Source organism: Nicotiana tabacum, chromosome 2 (genome assembly GCF_000715075.1).
Source record: "Nicotiana tabacum cultivar K326 chromosome 2, ASM71507v2, whole genome shotgun sequence".
In the NCBI taxonomy this organism is placed as follows: domain Eukaryota; kingdom Viridiplantae; phylum Streptophyta; class Magnoliopsida; order Solanales; family Solanaceae; genus Nicotiana; species Nicotiana tabacum.
The window spans coordinates 109,280,562-109,305,908 of NC_134081.1; the positions used below are offsets into that span (position 1 = coordinate 109,280,562).

Genomic DNA, 25,347 nt, shown 5'->3' on the forward strand with positions numbered 1-25,347 from the left:
TAAGGATACAAAGGAGGAGGCATAGGCACTGGTGCCTTAGCCTTTTGCACTACCAGTTCTAGTATGTCAATAATATGATCCCTAGATGGGTTCACTTCCTATTGAGTCTCTTCTATATTCTCAAAAATATCAATCCGAACATCATCATTTGATTGTATCATATTGCTAGGGATCTCTTCTTCTAGTACCACTTGCTTATCATCCACAAGTTGCTTTTTACTTGAGGTGGGTGCATTTAAACCTTTTCCACTAGTCGTAGTAACAGCCATGGCATGCTCCGTGTTGTTCCCACCCTTTGTGTTCACCACCGTGTCACTTGATAGTGCCCCCTTAGGACGAGAATTTAGAGCTTGAGAGATTTTTCCCATTTGCACTTCTAAGTTTAGGATCGATGTGTTGTGTGAGGCAAGTTGGGCATCAGAAATGGCATTCTTCTCCATCATTTGCTTAAATATGTTCTCAATACGTCCCATTTCATTGTTGGAATAACTAGAACCATGGGAAGGATAAGGAGGCGGGTTGCTTGGTTGTTGATATATCGGGGGTCTTTGAAAACTCAACCCTAGATCTCCTTGGTTGTGACCTCCCCAATTGTCTTTGTTATTGTTGTTATGCCAATTCCCTTGATTATTGCCATCACTCAAATTTTCTTGATTGTTGTTGTTATTCAAATTGATTTGATTTTTACCACCACTCCAATTACCTTGGTCGTGAGAATTCTAATTTTCTTGATTGTTTTGAGGTCCCATTGTTGTTGGCTTGGGCCTTGGAAGTTGTTTCTTTGCCCTTGAAAGTTGTTCACATATTGGACCTCTTCTTCTTGGTTATTATAAGAGTCATCTTTATCAACCCCACTATCTTCTTGCACAAAATTTTCCACTCTTTGTTGCACTTGTAGACCCTTTGTTCTCCGTTTGTTCACCATCATGTTTACTCCCTTCATTGCTGTCACGACCCAAAATTCTAACCTGTCGTGATGGCGCCTATCTCGATATTAGGCAAGCCGACAATCTCAATAAACTATAATTTCTTTTAAGTTTGAAAATATAAAATTTAAACGCAATCCACAAATCTCGCAAATACCGATACAAACACTCCTAAAACCTGGTGTCACTGAGTACATTAGCATCTAATATGAATACAAGTTTGGAAAATACGGTCCATAATAGTCTGAGACCAAATACAATAAATAAGGAGATAGGGAAGGAGAGGCAAGGTTTGCGAAATACGGCAGCTACCTTAGAACCTTCGAAAAATTAACTGTGCGAAATAATCAACACCCGCTATGTCCGAAAATACCTGGATCTGCACACGAAGTGCAGGGTGTAGTATGAGTACAACTAACTCAGCAAGTAATAATAATAAATAAGGAACTGAAGATAGTGACGAGCTACATAGTTACAGTTCATTTTCAGTAATTCCAATAGAGAGTAGACATGCTATCAATTCCATCAGTTTAAGTCAAATCAGTTTTATACAGTTCAAGTTCATGTAATCCGGATATAAAATCTTTCAGAGAATTTCACAACAATGACAGATAGAAACTAAGTGCAACAATAAATGAAAAACAAGTATAGACTCTCAGGGCAACGGTTGCTCAACTCGTCACAACAGCTCAACCACTCGTCTCTCAGCCCTCGGCACTCACACTCAATGGGTACCCGCGCTTACTGGGGGTGTACAGACTCCGGAGGGGCTCCTACAACCAAAAATGCTATAATCTACATGGACAACTCACGTGCCATAGTATAAATATCTAGATCCGCACGGACAACTCACGTGCTATAGTATAATAAAAAGATCCGCACGAAAAACTCACGTGCCATAGTATAAATATCTGGATCTGCACGGATAACTTACGTGCTGCACGGACAACTCACGTGCTGCACGAACAACTCACGTGCTATAGTATAATAAAAGGATCCGCACGGACAACTCACGTGCTATAGTATAATATCTCACAATCAGGCCCTCGGCCTCACTCAGTCATAAATCTCTCCAGTCTCTCGGACTCTCAATATCCATGATACTCAGCCCAAATAACAATAATATGATGCATCAATAATGAACAATAAAGATTGAGATAAAATAAACAAGTAAACTATGACTGAGTACAAAACAACAATTTAGCAGATAGTTCAACATGTACAAGACATCTGTGATCTTTACAGCACCAACACATAGCCTAAGCATGCTTCACTATCAAAATTTTATAGCACAGAAAGGGCACATAGCTAACGACAGGCTTATTCAACTTTCTAGTTTCACGGAATAGACCAAGTCCCAATTCTTATGGTGCACGCCCACACGCTCGTCACCTAGCATGTGCGTCACCTCCAAAATACTCGCATAATACAATAATCTGAGGTTTCATACCCTCAAGACCAGATTTAAAACTGTTACTTACCTCAAACCGTGAAATTCTTATTCCGCTAAGCCTTTGCCTCGTGAATTTGCCTCCAAACGCCTCGAATCTAGCCACAAATAATTTGATTAAGTCAATAAAATTTATTAAGATTAATTCCATAAGAAAATGTAATTTTTTTCACAAAACTCCGAAATTTAACTCAAAAATTGCTTGTGGGGCCTACGTCTCGGAATCTGACAAAACATACAAAATCTGACAACCCATTCAATTACGATTCCACCCATACCAATTTTATCAAATTCCGATAACAACTCGACCTCCAAATCTAAAATTTTCGTTCTTGAAAAGTTTTGCAAAAATCTTGATTTCTTCCATTTAAATCCGAAATAAATGATGAATATAACCATGGATTTATGAAATATAATCACTTTTGGATATGTGACATTACCCAAGTTGAAGTCATGAAAAATCCCTTTGGAATCGTCCAAATCCGAGACTCAAAACTCAAAAATGAGTAAAAATGGCTAACTCTCATTTTTAAGCATTCTGCCTAGGCAAGTCGCATGTGTGAAATGCGACTTTGCCTGATTTTCGGGCAAATATAAACTGCTACTATCCTTCATTCAGTCAATCATAACTTTCTGTACAATTTTCCAAATTATGAATGATTTAACTTTTTGGAAATTAGAATCAAAGGGTTACAACTTTCATGCTTTGATAATTTTTAGATTCCTTATAGATTTCGAGATGTAAGCCTCCAAAATCGGCTCCACGCATCAGAAATTTCTGGCGAAACTGCTTTATCAGCCTTCATTCAGTCGAGCATAACTTTCTGTACAAATGTCCAAATGATGAATGGTTTAACTTTCTGAAAATTAAATCAAAGGTCTACAACTTTAATGTTTTGATAATGTTTCGATTCCTTATAAATTTCGAGATATAAGCTTCCAAAGTTAGCTCGCATAAGAAATTTCTCGGGAAAAAGAAATTTCTGACAAAAACTGCTTTACCAGCCTTTATTTAGTCGACCATAACTTTCTGTACTAATATCCAAATGATAAATGGTTTAAATATTTGGAAACTAGAATCAAAGGTCTATAAATTTCATGTTTTGATGATTTTCAGATTCCTTATAGATTTTGAGATATAGGCTTCCAAAGTCGGCTCCACGCATCAGAAATTTCTGGCTAAACTGTTTTGCCAGCCTTCATTCAATCAACCATAACTCTCTGTACAAATGTCCAAATGATGAATGGTTTAAATTTTGAGAAACTAGAATCAAAGTTCTACAACTTTCATGTTTTGAAACTTTTTAGATTCCTTATAGATTTCAAGATATAATCTTCCAAAATCAGCTGTGCGATTGCACCAGTTGTAGTCCAAAAACAACTTCTGCAGTAGAAAAATTAGAGCAACTCCTTTTATCCGAAATCCATTCTGTTAACCTTCTGAAATCCACCCGAGGCCCTCAGGACCTTAACCAAATATACCAACATGTCCCAAAATACAATACGAACTTAGTTGAGGCTTCAATCCATGTCAAACAATGCCGAAATTACGAATCGCACATCTAATCGAATTATGAGTTTTCAAATCTTCCAACTTTTATATTTTGCGCCAAAATGTATCAAATCAATTCCGGTTGACCTCAAATTTTGCACACAAGTCATAAATGACAACACGAATCTATGAAAATTTTCAGAACTGAATTTCGACTTTGATATCAAAAAGTCAACTCCCCGGTCAAACTTCTCAAAAATTCAACTTTCGCCATTTTAAGCCTAATTCCTCTACCGACCTCTAAATAATTTTTCGGACACGCTCCTAAGTCCAAAATCACTATACGGAACTATTGAAATCATCAAAACTTTATTTTGGGGTCGTTTACACATAAGTCAACATCTGGTCAACTATTTCAACTTAAGCTTCCAATATGAAATTCATTCTTCCAAGCTAACTACGAAATACCTTAAAACCAAACCCGAAAATTCACACAAGTCATAATACCTCGTAGGAAGTTATTCAAGACTTCAAATAGTTGAAAAGAGCATAAATGCTCAAAACGAATGGTCGGGTCGTTACAATCTCCCCCACTTAAACATACGTTCGTCCTCGAGCGTGCCAAGAGTTGTTCCTAAGCCTTTAAATCACTATTCTTCCTTACCATGCACATACCTGGGGTGATCCACGTCACCCTATTCTATATAGGCCTCACAACATAACACAACTGAATATCATTAATTTAACCTTAGCCCAAAACTTGGAGCCTAATTTCTAATACCCAGAATTCTTTCCAAGATCTAAATTTCACACACCGTATAAGTCTGAACCAGCTGTATCAAGCCATAGCCATAACCCCAGATATAATCACATTGCGTACTACACAACTTACACGCTCGCAGCACCATTCCTGATCACAATAATTACTCCAAACCAACCAAGTACACATATTAAACCTCATATCAAGCCAAATCTCGTTCCAAAACCTTCGTACACTGCTGATAATAAAAGAAACATGCAAAAATCTCATGACCCCTTATCAGAGCAACAAGTCATGGAGCTCTCTCGCCCAAACCAGAACCATAATCACTTTCTAAGCCGACTTTCAATATTATCCTCCCGAATATACCGTAATCAAACCTGATAGTATCCATTCTAGGTCCAATGACCTTATATTATTAAACACAACTATCCCACAGACATGCCACATCAATATAACATTATAACTCAAGCCACAACTGCGCAATCAGTGTACCCAAATATGGGAAATGTCTCAAGAAAGAGAACCGTATTGCAAGTTCAACAAGCACCACCACAACCGCAATGTTACAACCAACTCCTCAAATTTCGTGAAGAGGATAACCGTAGGCGCATATGCACAATTGTAGAGAAAGAAAATTAATAAATCAGATAAATTATCATAGAAATAGAATTCCCACACACGGCACGGACAACTCACGTGCTAATAATATAAATCACCTGGCATGGTCACAGGCCTCCAGTCCCAGCATATCATATATGAGAAATTAAACAAGTACACATGTATATGATAATGAAATAAGATTCTCATGCTACTGGACTAGTATAAATAACACGCCATACCGTAAGCATGTGCAAAGTCTGCTATCACACTTCAAATCGGCAAGTCAACACAGAAATAGTAACTACCCCGTGTATTCAGGGGAATTAGCCTCTTTGTAACATCAAATATAGCCCAGATAGATCTCAACAAAGGTACGAATACGAGAAACATTATAACTTTACGCTTAATAGTCAAATCTAGGCATATCATAGCCTAAACATTCTTTTGAGTATGAATACTTGCCCCGATGCCCGCACATTGGCTTAAACATCACATATATGCACACTTATAGCGCATAGCTATCATAAATAATTAACACAACTAGCGCCTTCACCGACTTTAAATAAAAAAAACAGGCCGCAACCCGAAACAATATACTTCTGAGAACTCCCAGTCTCCAAATTCATCAAACACATGAATCACCGTAACTGATCCCAACTCCAGCACTAGAATGACTAACACATCTTCCATTCACGATCTTTCCATAAGGAATACTTTCATAATTCTTCCGTGCCACATAACAATAATTTGCATATCAGCAGTCTATCAACCAGGTGAGTATTGTAATACCAATGAACATTCGTAAGTCAAAATACAATGCACGTTTTGAAATGCGCACCCTTCTCAGGGATTACCGAGCAGTTATAACATTCATCTAATTATCTGAAATTGACCATTCTATCCAAAATTCGTGATCTTCCTTTCAAGAATAAACTTCCACCTTGTACATGTAAATCTTAATATCGCGCCACACACCATATCTATCATGCCATCATGTGACAAGCACGAGAATCTCATTATCAACTTTGGGTAACAAGCAAATTACATACCCGGTCATTCAGTAATCTTCATCTTGCTTCCTTCCAGGATGAATTCATAATACACAACACATTTCCTACACCGGTAGAATACATCCGGTTCCACCCATGGTAGAAAACATTAAGAACACTTCAAAATCCATTTGCACATAACCAAGCTATCAGAACTGAATCCCTCTAACTCGACCAAGCCACGCAGGTCACCAAATCCAAGAATGTTGCCACCAAAATTTCTGTAAAGTCTCACAACATCATAATTACCCTATAAATACCATAACCGTAACACTCACTTTGAAATACTTTATGTGAATTTAAAATTATTCCTCATTCCTTTCTTATACTGAAATGTAGAATCCATAGTCATACAAAATTACCGCAAGTCCCGACACCTTCAAATGCAAATCTCAGATTTTATCCATACACAAGTCCCGAAACATTCTCAATTGCTATATATAATTCTCAAACCTATTAGAATTTTCTCGAGAGTCACCCATTTTGCTCAAATCTAAATTGCACCGCCCAAACGGGCCGAAAGGCACAAGCCTCATTAGCACAACAACCCCCAAAAAAGTAACCATGCCTTAACACCACCAATCAAATTCATACTTCGTGCGCACTACGTTCTTCAAAATAACAATTTAATCATTCCATGATTTCCGTATTCCTATAAAGTGCCATATAACCCATATTCAGAAATTTCCTTACTCGAGTCATCCTCAATCTCCATCTCTGCAAGTCATAACTGATCCACAAGTATGTTTCCAACCAAAACTAAAATTTAACACATAACCATGAAATCAAATTGTCAATAGTAGGCTCCCCACTTAGCTTTAAGCTGCAATTATATAAACTTAGAACGCGTAAGGTTTTCTCCTTCTCAATTACCATGATCTCACACCGTTAACCCGCTAGACTTCTCAAAGTCTTTTGTTAAGCTTTTCATGAACATTCTAAATCATCAGCCACAGTCACACACTCGACCTCTTACCGGGTAGCAAGTAATATCCTCGCAGAAGCTTCATCAACATCACGCCACCGTTAACTTCTCACAAGAGATAACTCACCTATGGAATTTCTTACTGACATCTTCCAACGACGCTGCACTGGATTCAACGACCACGTAATCAGTAAATTCTCCTGAGCTCATGCTCGCCCACCATTTGTATAAGTCTGCACTTTCCCTATTGAGATCAACGAAAGTTCAATAATACCTTCCGAACTCAAGTCATATTATGCTTGAAACGATAATCAGATCTTCACATCCCTCTTCATTTCAAACAAACTCCTTTCTGCCATATTCAATCTTTCTTCGTACAGTAACCATCACTCCAAATAAATCCCATAGGCAAAATCACATTTTGTTGTGATTCCAAACCGTTCTACACTTTCTCAAGGCGCGCGACTACCCTACCACAAAATCCATATGCTAATTTGCCACTCTTACTTCGGTTAAACAATCTCCTTTAGCAACTTCTCAACCTCTACTTCTCCTACTTGACCTGCTAGTACTTCAACCACAGCGAAACACTTCTTGTCATGTCTTCTATCATACTCTGCTGCCCAACTATTGCATCAAATCAAAATGCACCTCTGTAGCACCTGAACCAATAAATTGTTACCGACTCTAAGCCTCTTCGAAAATCATCTTTCTCGAACCATCAACATTACAAAATACCCATTCGATTTTGAACCGCTGCACACAACTATCTCTGGCAACAGCCCCTCATGCACCATTTCATAACACCCTGCCCCGAAGGCAAAATCCAAGAAGACCGTAATACTAGCGGAACATAATGCGTTCAAACAAGGACGACGACACCGCATCACAATGAAAATTCGACCATGCTCGCAAATACCAAGTCTTGTTACTTTAACAACCAAACTTGGACATCTATAGTCCGATTGCCTTTCCTCCACTGGAATTAATTGCTGAACCCCTTAATCATGCACTGAGAAATCCTCTCTTCGAGCCATTCACTGCCTCAACACATAACGAGCACCTTACAATTATACCAATATTGTGAGATAACAACGTATAGCCATCGTAGCAACCCGTGCACAGTCTCAAAATCATAGAAAATACAGATACTGAGCTGGAATAAAAATATTCTTCTGCAAGGTGACGATAATAGCTTGCCCAAACACGCAGGGAAAAACATCCCGCACCACGTTTGATATACCACTACAACTCCTCGACGCCCAATTGATAACAAGCACTTCGCGTCGCATAAGATTGAGTGGGAAGGAAATAAAGGTACAAGCCTCAATAGAATCAAATCACACGATGAGGAAATCAATAAGGGAAGTGCTCCAAACAACCTTGTAGCCTCTCGAAGATAAGTATAGACGTCTCCGTACTGATCCTCAAGACTCTCTAGACTTGTTCATGACTCGTGAGACCTATGTAACCTAGGCTCTAATACTAACTTGTCACGACCCAAAATTCTAACCTGTCGTGATGGCGCCTATCTCGATACTAGGCAAGCCGACAATCTCAATAAACTACAATTTCTTTTAAGTTTGAAAATATAATATTTAAACGCAATCCACAAATCTCGCAAATACCGATACAAACACTCCTAAAACTTGGTGTCACTGAGTACATTAGCATCTAATATGAATACAAGTTTGGAAAATACAGTCCATAACAGTCTGAGACCAAATACAATAAATAAGGAGATAGGGAAGGAGAGGCAAGGTTTGCGAAATACGGCAGCTACCTTAGAATCTTCGAAAAATCAACTGTGCGAAATAATCAACACCCGCTATATCCGGGAACACCTGGATCTGCACACGAAGTGCAGGGTGTAGTATGAGTACAACCAACTCAGCAAGTAACAATAATAAATAAGGAACTGAAGATAGTGACGAGCTACATAGTTACAGTTCATTTTCAGTAATTCCAATAGAGAGTAGACATGCTATCAATTCCATCAGTTTAAGTCAAATCAGTTTTATACAGTTTAAGTTCATGTAATCCGGATATAAAATCTTTCAGAGAATTTCACAACAATGACAGATAGCAACTAAGTGCAACAATAAATGAAAAACAAGTACAGCCTCTCAGGGCAACGGTTACTCAACTCGTCACAATAGCTCAATCACTCGGCTTTCAACCCTCAGCACTCACACTCAATGGTTACACGCGCTCACTGGGGGTGTACAGACTCCGGAGGGCCCCCTACAACCAAAGCGCTATAATCTGCACGGACAACTCACGTGCCATAGTATAAATATCTGGATCCGCATGGACAACTCACGTAGTGTACGAACAACTCACGTGCTATAGTATAATAAAAGGATCCGCACGGACAACTCACGTGCTGCACGGATAACTCATGTGCCATAGTATAAATATCCGGATCCGCACGGACAACTCACGTGCTGCACGGATAACTCACGTGCTATAGTATAATAAAAGGATCTGCACAAATACTCAGGCCTTCGACCTCACTCAGTCATAAATCTCTCGGGCTCTCAATAGTCATGATACTCATCCCAAATAACAATAATATGATGCATCAATAATGAACAATAGAGACTGAGATAAAATAAACAAGTAAAATGTGACTGAGTACAAAATAATAATTTAGCAGATAATTCAACATATACAAGACCTCTGTGGTCTTTACAACACCAACACATAGCCTAAGCATGCTTCACTGTCAAATATTTATAGCACAGAAATGGCACATAGCTAACGACAATCTTATTCAACTTTCTAGTTTCACGGAATAGACCAAGTCCCAATTCTCACGGTGCACGCCCACACGCCCGTCACCTAGCATGTGCGTCACCTCCAAAATACTCACATATTACAATAATCTGTGGTTTCATACCCTCAGGACTATATTTAAAACTGTTACATACCTCAAACAGTGAAATTCTTATTCCGCTAAGCCTTTGCCTCGTGAATTTGCCTCCAAATGCCTCGAATCTAACCACAAATAATTTGATTAAGTCAATAAAATTTATTAGTATTAATTCCATAAGAAAATGTAATTTTTTCACAAAACTCCGAAATTTAACTCAAAAATTGCTTGTGGGGCTCACGTCTCGGAATCTGATGAAACATACAAAATCCGACAACCCATTCAATTACGAGTCCACCCATATCAATTTTATCAAATTCCGATAACAACTCGACCTCCAAATCTAAAATTTTCATTCTTGAAAAGTTTTGCAAAAATCTTAATTTCTTCCATTTAAATCCGAAATAAATGATGAATATAACCATGGATTTATGAAATATAATCACTTTTGGATATGGGACATTACCCAAGTTGAAGTCGTGAAAAATCTCTTTGGAATCACCCAAATCCGAGACTCAAAACTCAAAAATGAGTAAAAATGGCTAACTCCCGTTTTTAAGCATTCTGCCCATGCAAGTTGCATGTGTGAAATGCGACTTTGCCTGATTTTCGGGCAAATATAAACTGCTACCATCTTTCATTTAGTCAATCATAACTTTCTGTACAGTTGTCCAAATAATAAATGGTTTAACTTTCTGGAAATTAGAATCAAAGGGCTACAACTTTCATGTTTTGATAATTTTTAGATTTCTTATAGATTTTGAGATATAAGCTTTTAAAATCAGCTCCACGTATCAGAAATTTCTGGCGAAAGAGAAATTTCTGGCGAAACTTCTTTACCAGCCTTCATTCAGTCGACCATAACTTTTTGTACAAATGTCCAAATGATGAATTATTTAACTTTATAGAAACTAGAATCAAAGTGCTACAACTTTATTGTTTTGATAAGGTTCCGATTCCTTATAGATTTCGAGATATAAGCTTCCAAAATCGGCTTCACGCATCAAAAATTTCTGGCGAAACTGCTTTACAAATGTACAAATTATTAATGGTTTAACTTTATGGAAACTAGAATCAAGGTCTACAACTTTTATGTTTTGATAATTTTTATATTCTTTATAGATTTCGAGATATAAGCTTCCAAATCGGCTCCACGCATTAGAAATTTCTGGCAGCTTTCATTTAATCGACTATAACTTTCTGTACAAATATCCAAATGATAAATGGTTTAACTTTCTGGAAATTAGAATCAAAGGGCTACAACTTTTATGTTTCGAAACCTTTCAAATTCCTTATAGATTTTGAGATATAAGCTTTCAAAATCATCTCTGTGATTGCACCAGTTATCCAAAATAGCTTCTGCAGCAGAAAAATTCCAGCAGCTCCTTTTGTCCGAAATCCATTCCGTTAACCTTCCGAAATTCACCCGAGGCCCTCGGGACCTTACCCAAATATACCAATATGTCCCAAAACATAATACAAACTTAGTTGAAGCTTCAAACCATGCCAAACAACGCCGAAATTACAAATCGCGCATCGAATCGAATTATGAGTTTTCAAATCTTCCAACTTCTATATTTTGCGCCGAAACGTAACAAATCAATTCCGATTGACCTCAAATTTTGCACACAATTCATAAATGATATAACGAATCTATGAAAATTTTCAGAACTAAATTCTGACTTCGATATCTAAAAGTCAACACCCTGGTCAAACTTCCCAAAAATTCAACTTTCGCCATTTCAGGCCTAATTCCTCTACCGACCTTCAAATAATTTTTCGGACACGCTCCTAAGTCCAAAATCACCATACGGAGCTATTGGAATCATCAAAACTCTATTCCTGGGTCTTTTATATATAAGTCAATATCCGGTCAACTATTTCAACTTAAGCTTCCAACATGAAATTCATTCTTCCAAGCTAACTCCAAAATACCTTAAAACAAAAACCGACAATTCACACAAATCATAATACCTCGTAGAAAGTTATTCAAGACTTTAAATAGTTTAAAGGAGTGTAAATACTCAAAACGACCGGTCGGGTCATTACAATTACATTTACTTGCCTCGGGTTTTGCACTTGTTGAAGTTTAGCCTTTGCCAATTGGTTCATGGTGGTGGTCAATTCGGCTATGGCTTGCCCATGGTCATGCAACTCTTTGTGAAAGTGAATCACATTGGGATCACCTTGTGGAATATTAGTCGGGGATGGCCACGCCGATGAGGTATCTGCCATCTTATCCAAAATATCACACGCCTCCGCATAAGGCGTAGTCATGAAGTTCCCACCGACAAGTTGATTCACTATATATTTGTTGGTTGTATTGATCCCCCTATAGAAATTTTGTTGAATCATGTTTTCCATCATATCGTTGTTGGGACACTCTTTCACCATTATTTTATACCGTTCCCATATCTCGTGTAGCAGTTCATTAGAATCTTGCTTGAATGCTAGAATTTCATCCTGAAGTATAGATATGTGCCCAGGAGAGAAGTACTTAGAAATAAATTTCTCCAGCAATTCATCCCAAGTATGAATGGAATGGTTTGGCAAATGTTCTAACCAATTTAAGGCTATCCCCCATAGAGAGAAGGGAAAAAGCCTTAACCTAAAAGTATCCTCGGAGACATTTGTTTATTTACTCCCCCGACACGTATCCACGAACCCCTTCAAATGTTTATATGCATTTTGACTTGGACCACCGGTGAAGAACCCTCATTGCTCAAGCAAGGTGAGCATCACGTTCGTGATTTGAAAGTTGCCAGCCCTAATATGGGGGTGAACTATTTCACTTGCATATCCTTCATTCGTCAACACCCGGTGTGGATCCGCTCATGGTGGAGGTGGGAGTGGAGCGGGCACATTGTTCTGAGGCACTCGGCCTCGTCTATTGGCTTGAGGTTTAAGAGGAACCTCATCCATTTGATCATCCTCAACGTCCCCATCTCCCAAAGCAATGTTTCCAAGCTCATTGTTTGCCATGATTGCACCTACAATTTCTTAACACGTTAGTAATACGGAAGGAAAAGAAGATATTCTAAATACACACTCAAATATATAGCTAACACCGTTTTTAACTCCCTAGCAACGGCGCCAAAAATTGATCTCGTCCAAATCACACCTCAAAATAAGGATATGAAATGGTCGATTGCAATAATAGTAACCCAACAACGAGTCGGGATCGAATCCACAGGGAGTTTATATGGGAGTTAGGAGTATATATTCTAGTACGTGAATTTGAACTATCTTAATTTACACTTCCACAAATAGGTTTTGTTTCTATTTCTATTTTTAAAACTAAGATTGCAAAGTTAAGAAATAAAACTAAGATAATTATTTTTATTATTTTTCAAGTTTGTAAAAAAACCTAGGGTTATAACCATCGCCTAGGTGTTCGCCTAATGGGATATAAACCTTAATGCTTGTTTTGTTGATCGGGGTGTATTATAGCTATCAACTCTCAATAATCCACGCATTACCTCTCGGTCAAGGAGTAGTTTTTTCCAATTTGGCTTTCTCAAGTTCAAATGAGTATCACACAAAATGGTTGAGAAGAGCTCAAGTCGGGTTATTACTATCTCTAGGTTGAACACTTTAATTGGGTTGATCAATCTCTCGATTGACCCAATTTCTTGTTAGCCATGTTTTCCTAGACTAAGTCTCTTTTTCTCAAGTAGAGACTAAGTCAATTAGGCATGAACTAATGTTTGCAACTATTAATTTCATAAATTAAGCATGAACAAGGCTAAATAATAAACACCCAATCATAAACAAACACTAAATTAGATACCCATAAGGTTTACACACTAGGGTTGGGACACAACCCTAGTAAAAATCTAGCTACTCATGCTTGAAAGTGAAGAAATAGAAGAAGAAATACTAATTAAACTCATATTGGAAAGTCAAAATGATAAAATCTATGTTAAAATATCCCAAAATATAGAAAACTAGTAAAAGAAGCAAAGAAAAACGGCTACAGGACTTGCTTATATCAAAAGTTAACTAATTTTGTGAAACTCGTCTATTTATACAAGGCTGAAAATTTCGAACAAAAATACTCTTCGGGAGGTTCTGCGGCCGCACAATTCCATGTGCGGTCCGCAAAAGTCTTCATCTTTGCAGGATATGGGATTATACAGCCGCACAATTCTCCACTGCGGCCGTGAGGCATTATTTCTGCGGTCCGCCGATTTATCACTGCGGCCGCAACCTGGTCTTCTACGGTCCGCATCTTTACTTTTGCGGCCGCAAGGCACTCCTTCTATTGCCGCACAATTCTTGTGCGGTCCGTATTCTTGAGGAACTTGGACTTTGGAAATTTGCACACCGTATGAAGTTCATCTCCAGTTCTTCATTTGCGGCCGCACAATTCCTGTGCGGTCCGCAGTTTGCTAGGAAACCCTATTGGGATTTACTTTATTGTTTGCGGCCGCAGATGGAATTCTACGGTCCGCACTTTTGCAAGCTATTGTGCCTTTTGTTTTTTTGTGTTTTGATTACTCCTTTTTGAGTCGGATTTCATTTCGCGAGTCCGACATCCAACATTCCTGCAAATTATGCATATTTCATCAGTTTTGGGAACACACTTAAACGCTTTTAGACTTAAAAAAAAGCTAAAAAGGCACTAATAAGTAATCAAAATCCCCACTTATCAGACATTGGATGGAGAATGGAAGGACTAGGAAGCAAGGGCTTTGAGGAGGTTGTCCATGCAAGCAATAACATCCCTTTGATTGTTGATCAACTGCTCTTTCAGGTTCTCCACTTAGTTACTCAACTCCACATTTACAGTTTTTAGGCGGGCAATATCTTTTCCTTAAGCATTGCGGGAACCAGGTTCCTTGCTGGCCTGATTGAGCTTAGACTCAAGAATAACATTTTGCACCTTCAATTGCCCAATTTCCTCGTTTGCAGCACTTTGGGCATCAATAAGCTGAGAAATTGTGGAACTGCTGCCTATTCCCCTCTTTTTGTCAACATATTTATATTCCTCCAAGGTGTTCATTGAAAATATTTGTTTACGAGTTCCCACAACTGCTCTCTCCCCAAGGGGACCTCAAATTGTTCAAAGACTTTTGTGAGCAGGAACATATATGGCAACCCATGATTTTCATCCTCGAAGTCTGCCACTTTCTTCATGTGTTTAACCAAAATCCCAGGCAGATTGATGGCAGTGTAGCTGTCTAGTGCCTCCAAAAGAACCAGGTACGCTATAGAGGTAATTGATTGCCTTTCAGCTCTTGGTAGCAATGCCTTCTTATGCACTCGTTCCCCTTGTTGAACAACTTGAGGCTTGAGAATAGGCTTCCTAAAACCTGGGGAACATGCTCCTTCCACAGTTGAGAGCCCTTCAGCACGTACCCCAAGAATATCCTCGAGCACAGGCTCTCAATCCCAAATTCTACCCCACTATCTTCAAATAACTAGTGTCACCTTCCACTTGCCAAATTTATCAAGCTTGTTTCTAAATACCTACCTAGTTCCAATAATAGCTCTATCTGAGGGTCGAAGAACCAGGTGCCACGCGTTGTTCCTCTCAAATTGATGGAGATCTTCTTGCATGGAAGCAATCCAGTCAGCATCTTTCAATGCTTTCTTGATATTTTTTTTACTCAATTTGAGACAATAAAGTTGAGAAAGCAAACATGTTTCTTGCCTTGGATCTAATCTGAATCCTTGAATCCAGAGGAGTGATTACGTTTTGGAAAGGATGTGAGCATTTGTGCTTCCAGTTAGACGCATGGGTTTTAGGATGTGAGGGACCAGGTTCCGCCATGTGAGACCCATCATTGCCATCTATGAAAGTGTGAAAATAACTTCTTTGATCTGCATCAGGAGTGCTTGACACAGTATCAACAACTCTATTGTAAGCTTCAGTTGCTATGATGGAAGGACCAGGTTCCTCCAAATCAACTGAAAGTTCTGCTGCATTTTCTTCATTGGATTCCTTGACTTGACTCATTAGAGCAGCCTTCTCATTTTCCATATCAATAACCTCTCTAGGGACCTTTGAATAATCTCCATCTTGATCATACTTATCATGTGATTCTTGAATAGTCATCAACAATAACAAAGATGTACTTTTTTTCTTCTCTATCAGGCATCCTCATAGGTCCACACAAATCCATATGAAGAAGATCTAGTGGCCTTGAGGTGCTCACTTCCTTCTTTGGCTCGAAGAGGACTTGACTTACTTCCTTTTCACACATGAATCACACACCTTGTGATTTTTGAACTTTGACTTCGGTAACCCACGAATCAGGTCCTTCTTGATCAGCTTGTACTCTATAGTGAAGCTTGCATGTCCCAATCTTCTATGCCATAGTTCAATATTATCATCAGCGGTACTCAAACATGTAAGATCACCACCATCAGAGATTCAAAATCTGCAACATAAATATTTTTGAACCTTTTGCAATTAGAACCACTTCACTAGTTATAAGATTGGTGACAATGTAAGACTTTGGCAGGAACTCCACTTTGTTTCCTTTGTCGCAGATTTGAGAGAAACTCAGCAGGCTATACTTCAAGCCATTCATATAATACACATTCTTAATTGAGTGAGAGAGTGTTCCCAATATTTCCAATTCCCAGAACGTATTCCTTTTTTCTCATTTTCAAAGGATACACTCCCACCTTGCAGGGCCTTAAGTGAAAAGAAATCATCCATTCTTCCAGTCATGTGTTTAGAGCAGCCACTATGCATGTACTATTTTTGACTGCTTCCATTCACTACTGCCTGCACAAGGGAATTCGAGATTAGTCTTAGGAACCCAAATAAGTTTGGGTCCCTTGTAATGAGGAATAAGGTGAATCAAATTTCTTTTTGTCCATGCAGGCATCACACATTTCTTTTTCAGAGAATCAGGTTCCTTAGTAGTAGAAACGTTTTTGACAAAAACTTTATTTTTCTGTTGGGACTGAAACTTTGCTTTACATGAATCTTTGTAATGACCAGACTTACCACAGTGAGTACAAAGCCAGTTATCAGGCATAATAACTTACTTTTTATGTGGGTTAGAGGGGCTTTCTTCTTGTCGAACCTGTGGAACCTGATTCCTTGCATGTTTCCTCCATTACTTCTATACATAGAAGTGATTGTATCAGAGGACGAGGTCCACTTCAGAGATTTATCTAGACCATTTTTAACCTTGTTTAAATTTTCCTGAATTGTTTATTCTTTTCAAGTTCAGCAGCAAGACTTAATTTTATATTTCTAAGTTCATTTTCAAGCTTAAGGTGTGCCTCGCTTGCCACTTCCTTTCCTTTACAGGAGTTCATGCATTTTTCCATTGAAGTTTTAAGAGGATATTTTATTTCTTTGTTTCCTCCATTATTTCTTTCAAATCTACAACTACAACCACCAGATCATCTCTCTCTTATTCTAACTCGGTTAAAATATTTTTATCACTAATGAGGTTATGGTAAGCATCAATTAAAATATTAGCCAAAGATACCAGCTTCTTTGTAGAATAAGATTTCAAATTTCTTTGAACGTCCAGAAAGCTTACTTCATTGTCATCATCTTCTTCATCCTCATCAGATTTTACCATCAATGCACATATGAAATCATATTTTGCAGCTTTGCTTTCAACAGTCATCATGGAGGTTTCTGCCTGTTCAGCATCACCCTCAGATTCACTAGAGAATCTTCCCAGGCAGCCAGAGCTTGCTTTACAATATTATCAGCGACATCTCTTCTCTTGAACTTTCTATCGGGGATAGGGTTCCTCTTAACCATCTTGTCAACATTGTGTTTGTAATGGTCCTTCTTGTGAAGAGGACAATCTTTGATGAAATACACTGGCTTTTCGCACTTGTGACAGCAATCGTATCCTTTAGTGTTTCTACAAGAGTTGCCCTTCTTGGGTATACCTCCATTTCTACGAACCATTTTCTGAAATCTTGGCGGTCTGTAGGTTGATTGACCTTCTTCAAAATTTGGTGGAGCAGCCATATAGATCCTTTCTAGGTATTAGTCTTATAGAAAGAACCCGCTCTGATACCAATTGATGCAAACTAAGAGTCCACCATACTATATAGAGAACCTGGTTCTCTATCAGTTCCCATAGAACTCACACACACAGTAGTAAGTAAATAACACAATAATATTTTATGTGAAAAACTTCCAGCTCACGGGATTAAAAACCACGACCTACACTCGTAGGATTTTAATTTTACTAACCGAGCAACTTTAGATTACAACCTATTGTAACATATGAATTAAACTCTTAATCCTCCACCTACTTGCAATAACTATATTTCAAGCCTCTTTGTAATAACTCTATTACAAAGCAACAAATCTTGATTAACTCTAGTCAAGAAACTAAACCAAACAGTGGTTTAAATTTGTCCTACAAAGACACTTCTTGAAAGTAGTGTAGGATTACAAATGAAGAACAAATAACAAAGACTCAACATACCTAAGGACTTAAGATATCTTCAATCTTTGGATCTGGTCCTTGAGGTTGCAGCTGCTTTGTTCTTGAGAGAGATGGTGGCTAGCACTTGAGAGAGAAAATCAATTTTAGGTTTTGCAAGTGTTAGGAAATAAAATCCCTTACCTTTATGTTGATAATATGTGTGTGAGATAATTGGGATGATATAAGCAAATATTCGGTACAAGGCATGCTCCATAAAGTGACTCCTGCACTGTTGCGTGTGCAGTGCAACGACTTTAATAGATGTAAGTGGTTGAACTGTACTGTGACCGGATGAACTGATCTCTATATGTTCCCTCTGCTGTTCCCTTAACTGATTTCATTGAGAGTTGACCATACATCTGACTAGTTACTCTTAACGCAAAGGAACTAATTGTTTCAGGTTTCTTATCTAATTCTCTCTTGAAGTTTGTCAAATCATTAAAACAAATGATACATATCTTATCAGGCCTTAATTACAATATTGTATTGAGCCGTGAATTTACTAATTCTTTTACTGCAGTTTTTTCTCGTGAAATAAGTACAGAATGAGATTACAAAAGTTGCACAAGAAACTGTGAAAGGTTCTTATTATATTCGTACACCAAAATTTTCATCTCATACATTGCATGTCTATTGTTAATATTTCTCTGTTTAAACAACAAAAAAAATTACTTCAAAAAGATTGAAACGTGTAAGTGGGGATCAAAATTTTAAAATAATGCATTGAGGTGATTAAGTTTTTTTTTCTAGATTAAGAGCCTGTTTGGAACGGCTTATTTTGAAAGACTTTTAAGCCAAAATAGTTTTTAAGTCATAACTTAGAATTCAAGTTTTTGATTTTTCGCTTTTGGCTTGTTTTGTCATTTTAGCTTAAAAACAAATGTTTTAAAGCATTTTTTTATTCTATCCAAACACTACAAAATAACTTAAACGTTTTTTTGACTTAAAAACACTTAAAATAAGCTAATCTAAACGGATTCTAAATTAGATGTGAGGCCCATCTCCCGAGGTAAGTCATTTAAAAAGAGGTTTAAGGACAGTTTGGCTACTGGTTAGTAACGGCTTTTTGACGCCTAGCCCTGTTGGTCGGTTCTGTAGGGAATAATGTTTTATGAAATTACAATTATCGGTAAGAATATTCGCCTCAATTGGTCAAGCTACGTTTCACACAACCCTATGTATTCCCTAAGTTACTCGTCTTATCTGCTTCATAAATATATTAACAGAGATTTTATATGGTTTCACCTATGCCAATTATTAACAATATTGTTCCTTTAATATTCTGCATGTCAACTACCAAGTTGACTTCATTGTAACTACGTACCTGTAAGATTCTAAGTTCCTGGACATGTGTTGAGTTATAAATAATAGCGTATCTCTTAACCGGTATAAAGATGTAAACAAATAAGAGAGTTACAAAATTATTAACTACAGCATTCATTACCACTGTATGAAGGAGAGCATTATCACTGGTAAAATTATTGTCATATGAATAGGGTATCAAAATGATTAAACTAAAACAATTAACCACCCATATTATCCATTAAAAAACTGATTGAATAATAAACTTTTTAAGAACGAGTCAAATATAGATAAGAATTATATTATCTATTTAGAAACTTTTACATTTGCAAAACCTGAAATTGGGGGTTCCTCAAGTTTGGAAGACTAGGAAGTGATCATATTCGTAAAGCCATGGATAATATGGTTACCCATATTATCCGCCGGTTAACCCGTTTTTTATCCGTATTAAATATGAGTCAGATCGAATAATTTACCCTTTTTTTTTTTTTTTAAATTATCCGTTTTTGACCCGTCCCATATCCGACCCGACCCGCCCTTTTGCCACCCCTACATGTGACCAAGAGGTCACGGGTTCAATCCCTCGAAACAACCTTTTGCAAAAATATAGGGTAAGACTGCGTACAATAGACCCTTGTGGTCCGGCCCTTTCCTGAATCCCGCGCATAGCAGGAGCTTAGTGCATCGGGCTACTCTTCATTCATTACCACTGTAAAGTTTTGGATTGTACATTCAATTTATAATATTTAGACGGTCAAAAACTTGGAGGCAACAAGGTGCAATCCGGGTAATTATTGATGAGCTGATCAATTCAGCTGCGTCTTGCCGATCAATATGACTTACTTATAGACCTAATGTCACATTCAGTCAAGATTTATGATATATGTATGTGTCTGAGCCTGTCCCACTGATGTATTAAAAGCGATACCTTGGGACGGTTGTAAGGCTAAACAAATTGCTTCAGCTTCACGAATAGAAAACCGTCTTGGTTGTAATTTGTAAGAATATGAATCAGCCTGTCCAACAAATTTCTTGAGCGTCCGAGTGAGCAAGTTGCCAAGATGTGTATGTTGAAAAGACAGTGCACTCACCAAAGATATACATCAACTATACTATCAGACAAAGATCTACGATTTACTTTTCACAATCTGTTGACAAAAGTATTGCTTTTTTTTTTTTTAATTTTTATTTTCTTTTCCCTTTTTTCATATTTACTTGCCTCACTGTGTCCTCCACAAGACGCAGTGGGGTTGCAATGTGGGAAGAATATCAATGGACAATTCAGATCTTTGATTGAAACTTCTCAGCTTTAGGAGATTCTCTTTACTTCTTGCTGACAATTTCCCAACTAGTATCATGCCATTGTCTCAATATGAGAATGATATAGAAAGTGACTTTACCTTATCATCCCTTCTTGCACAAATATCAGGGAATGATCAGTTCTTTTTCTGCCAAAATAATAATTCAGCTTTTCAATTGTTCTTCCTTTTTATTCCTATATGCTCAAACAGTTTCTGCATGTCTACCATACTGTTTTTTTCCAGTTTCTGTTTATATACAGCCAAAATTTTATACTCTGTAAAACAATGGATTAGTCCCAATCACCCTTACTATTGACAGCCAGAAAAAGTAAGTGGTGGGGTAAAAGTACTCTTGCTATTCAAACAAAGCACTAATATTTTCACTTGCTATTTACATACACATTCAAAAAAGAAGTAATAATAATATTAATAAAAGTAAAATAAGAATGATTGGATTTATTATCTCAATCAAGAACATAGCCTAGGTAAAGATCTTGCATTGTTATGGCTTGATACTCTTGATTTCAACATCTTTGCCATCTGATTTTGCATTTTCCTGCAAACTTTTTCCAATTCTAGCACTCTACATTGCATACCTTGTAAATGTACTTTAAGTTTCTCATTCTCAGTCGAAAGATCCAGCTTTCCTGCGTATAGGACGATCTGCTGATCTTCCTTACCCGTATTTTCTGCTTCCGCGAAACTACAATGTGAATCGACGTAAGGACTGGCTTGATTGGTTTCTTGAAGTAAGCTTTTGAGCTTCACTTGCTGAGTAATGAGAGCTTGTCCAGCAGATTTTGAAGGGAATTTCTTGTTCTGAGCTAAGTGGTTACAAGCCTCTGATGACAACTTCTCATAGTTCAGTCCACTACATATTTTCATCTTTTCCTCTTCACATAACCCCGAATGTACCTGCAATTTTTCGTTGATTATCAACGTTAGACCAACTAGCTAAATTTAGGAACAATGCCTAAGCAATTCGCCACATTCTTGAACATGAACTAATAGTGAATATATGTGTTTGTATCAGTTTAAATAAGCATCATAATACAAAGAAGCAAGTAAAAAGTTGAAGACCATACTGCAGTTTAACTATTGTTCTTTAAGCATACCTCAAAATACATAACTGTGGCGTGGTAGATTGCATCATATGAGTCCCTAGCAGATTCAGGCAGCGATTTGACCAGGGCAAGGAACTTGGAAGGTTTTAGACATGGATCAGGAGCGACTTCTACTATGTACAAGTCGATCAAGCTAGCAACTTTCCTCAATCGAGTTAACGGAACACAACATGCCCCTTTGCTAATAAATGATTTCAACAACCTGAGAACTAAATTCACATCATATAAATAACTTGATCCAACCGGTGAAGGGAGCAGCAGGTTATCCAAAGTCGCTTGATCCAACAGGGAACCAATCATGCTCTCTAACTTGTTCCTCGAGCACTTGCTTATCTTCAAATTCAGAGTAATTCGAAGCATTCCAAATAAGGTTTTGAAGGAAATGCAGCTCAAATCTAGCAAATAAAGCATCTCGATAACTGTCTCCATCGTCTTGCATTTCTCATCCATCGTTTTGGCCGATGCAAATCTTGATTTTTGGTAATAGAACAGGAACTTACTAAGAATACCATGATCAAGATTTCTGGATACCATTTGCTTTACCAAAATATCGATCAAAAAGGGCTCGAAAGCAGCTAGATCCTCAAACCACCATGTAGCCCGAAATGTGCTATTTTTAAAGCTCTCTGTACTTTTTGAATCACAAGACAACCGAAATCCAGAACTGTCAGCAGAAGAAGTCGACGGACAAGGACTGGTTTCACAGGAAGATGCAACTCTCCCGATAAGAGAATCGAGGTACTTATCAATTACACCTGAAGAACTTGCCACAGGTATCAAATTTTGACATTGTTTTAGGGCATCAAGAAGTTCAGACCAAGTCCAATACCTAATATCCGCAAGCAAATTCTCAGTTAGCTCGAATAGATTTTGGTTTCCGGATACAGATTTCTCCATTTCCATATAACAGGCAGCACAATATAGAGTTGAAACATTAATGTGGTTTATCTCAATCTTCCCTTTGTTGTAACAGAATCTTGTAATGAGCTCAAAGCTCTCAGCTCCACCAGGGAAATCATGAAATATCACCTTTAAATATTTCGTCCCTCGTTTCCTTTTCCCAAACAATTTATTTATTCTTCCTGAATAAGAACATATAACATTCTGCACAAATTTATAACAAAACACAATCAGATAACAAAACAAGAATGTATAATAGGTATTTAGGGACCATATTAGAGACTTATCTTACCTTGTAACAGCAATCACTTTCTAATTTCAGGATATAAGAACCTTATCAAGGGCATTAAATTAAACCACACAAAAGCAGAAATTTAATGGAATAATCTAAAGAATTTCCAAAAAGAATGATGACAGGTCGTTATACTGAATTAAATTTGGGAGGGGAATTGAAGAAAAAAGTCTGTGATGTACCAGCCAAAGTAGGGAAAGCACAGTAATGAGTGGAAATGAGAGCAACCTTTTTGGTCACACTCTAAAAAGATGTGAAAGAACCAAATTTAAAAGGGGCAAGAACATTTAAACCCCATAATATATCAATAATAAATGAGAGGAAACATACAAAAACAAAGGGCGGTGAGCTTACAAGTCACATTGGAGAAAAAGAAGTAAGTTGGAGTAATACAAACTTAGCCCCACTTATCAGTAATATAGGTACAGAATTTAATTTTTGGTTAAACATGATTAGGAAAAATTAAAGACAATAATGTAGAAAGAGTTAAAAGACAACAAATAAACATGAAGAAGAATCTATCTCTGAACTTAACAATAGCAGAAAATGGATAGAAATGAAGCCAAGTCAAACACAACACCAGTTATGGGGCCATGGGGGGGTTTACAATTTTGCACACAGAATTTTTTGTGTGGAGAAAATAGAGAAAACAAGGCAAGAACTGAGAATTAGAACTAAAAAACAGAATAACATAATTGAGAAGATAACAATTTGGACAAAGAAACAAAAAAAAAAAAAAAAGGGAGAGCAAATGCAAAGCTTGTTCTTATTTTACAAAGACAAACGAGAAGAACCAGAAAGCTAAAATAAAAGAAAGAAAATTTACCTTATCAACAATAAAGATTTCTTCACCATTGACATCCACTTCAAGATCACAAGAAACATCCATTAAAGCCAAATAAAGAAAACACCTCAAATTAAGAGTCCCTTTTGGAATTTACTCAACAAAACAACTTTAAAAACTCGTAAAGAACTGATCTTGGAAAATACCCACATAGATTTTAGAAGAAAACAACAACTTATTCTATAATAAGCATGAAGACAAATAGAAAAAGTTCAGTTCTTGGTATTACAAAAAAATGCTTAGTCAATTGGTTCAAAAGCAAAACTGAAAGCATATAACTTAGAGAGACAAGAGTATAGGTGAAGCAAAAGAAAGAAGGGGTACAGATATATAATGTATATAATATGAGGATAAAACAAATAGAAAATCAGAACTTCAGTGAATAAGGGAAATGCTTGTATGCTAAGACAAACAGAGTTGTTGAGTGCCCACTAAACTGTATCTGACATTCCTGTCAAAATATGAGTCAATTTTTACATAAGCATATGCAACTTCTGGCTAAGTGAAGACCCTTTAGACTTGGAACGTAAGCTTTATACTATATATAAAACATTATATTATATTAAATGTATGTATGTTTCTGCTGGTTTTTTATTTTTTTGTGTCTCTCAACTCTCATGAACTCTTTTATGCCATTTTCTTGGCAGTAAGTTTCTTTCCTGATCAGTCACCCCCCCCCCTCCTCGCGGGTTTACTCTATTAATTAATCTCTCTCTGCCGTATAATACAAGTTGACGTTGTTATATTTAAATAAGGGATAATGACCTATTTGCCACTGCAAAGGACCTTTTTCTGGGATTCTTTATTTGCTTTCGTTATCTTTTGCTTATTTTCAGTTTTGAGCATGAGGAAACCTTTTGCTTTTCTTCTGGTTGTGGAAAAGAACAATTTAGGTTTTCAAGATCAACAAGAATTTTGTTTTAAAGAAAAAGATAAGAAAGGAAATGATAGAAATACATTAAATGGATTTGAGATTACTGTGAACTTTTTTAAATTGTATTTTTTTTTATATACATCGGTGAAACTAAATAAATTTCTCCAAATTTTTTCATATGGTACATGGCTTGAATATGCCAGGATA

At 37.2% G+C, this 25,347-nt stretch overlaps 1 protein-coding gene across 2 annotated transcripts; it reads right to left on the reverse strand.

The window, feature by feature from the left end:
• Window positions 1-21,442: 21,442 nt before the first annotated feature.
• Window positions 21,443-24,946, reverse strand: LOC107792626 (BTB/POZ domain-containing protein At3g22104-like). Of its 2 annotated transcripts, none has more exons than XM_016614865.2 (3): window positions 23,423-24,946; window positions 22,222-23,334; window positions 21,443-22,021 (listed from the first exon to the last, which is right to left on the reverse strand). In XM_016614865.2, exons 2-3 carry the CDS (start codon window positions 23,131-23,133, stop codon window positions 21,575-21,577), a joined length of 1,359 nt encoding a protein of 452 aa, XP_016470351.1. In that variant the 5' UTR covers window positions 23,134-23,334; window positions 23,423-24,946; the 3' UTR covers window positions 21,443-21,574. The 2 variants fall into 2 exon arrangements, with proteins under 2 accessions (XP_016470351.1, XP_016470350.1); XM_016614864.1 differs by having other exon boundaries at window positions 24,249-24,943.
• Window positions 24,947-25,347: the final 401 nt, after the last annotated feature.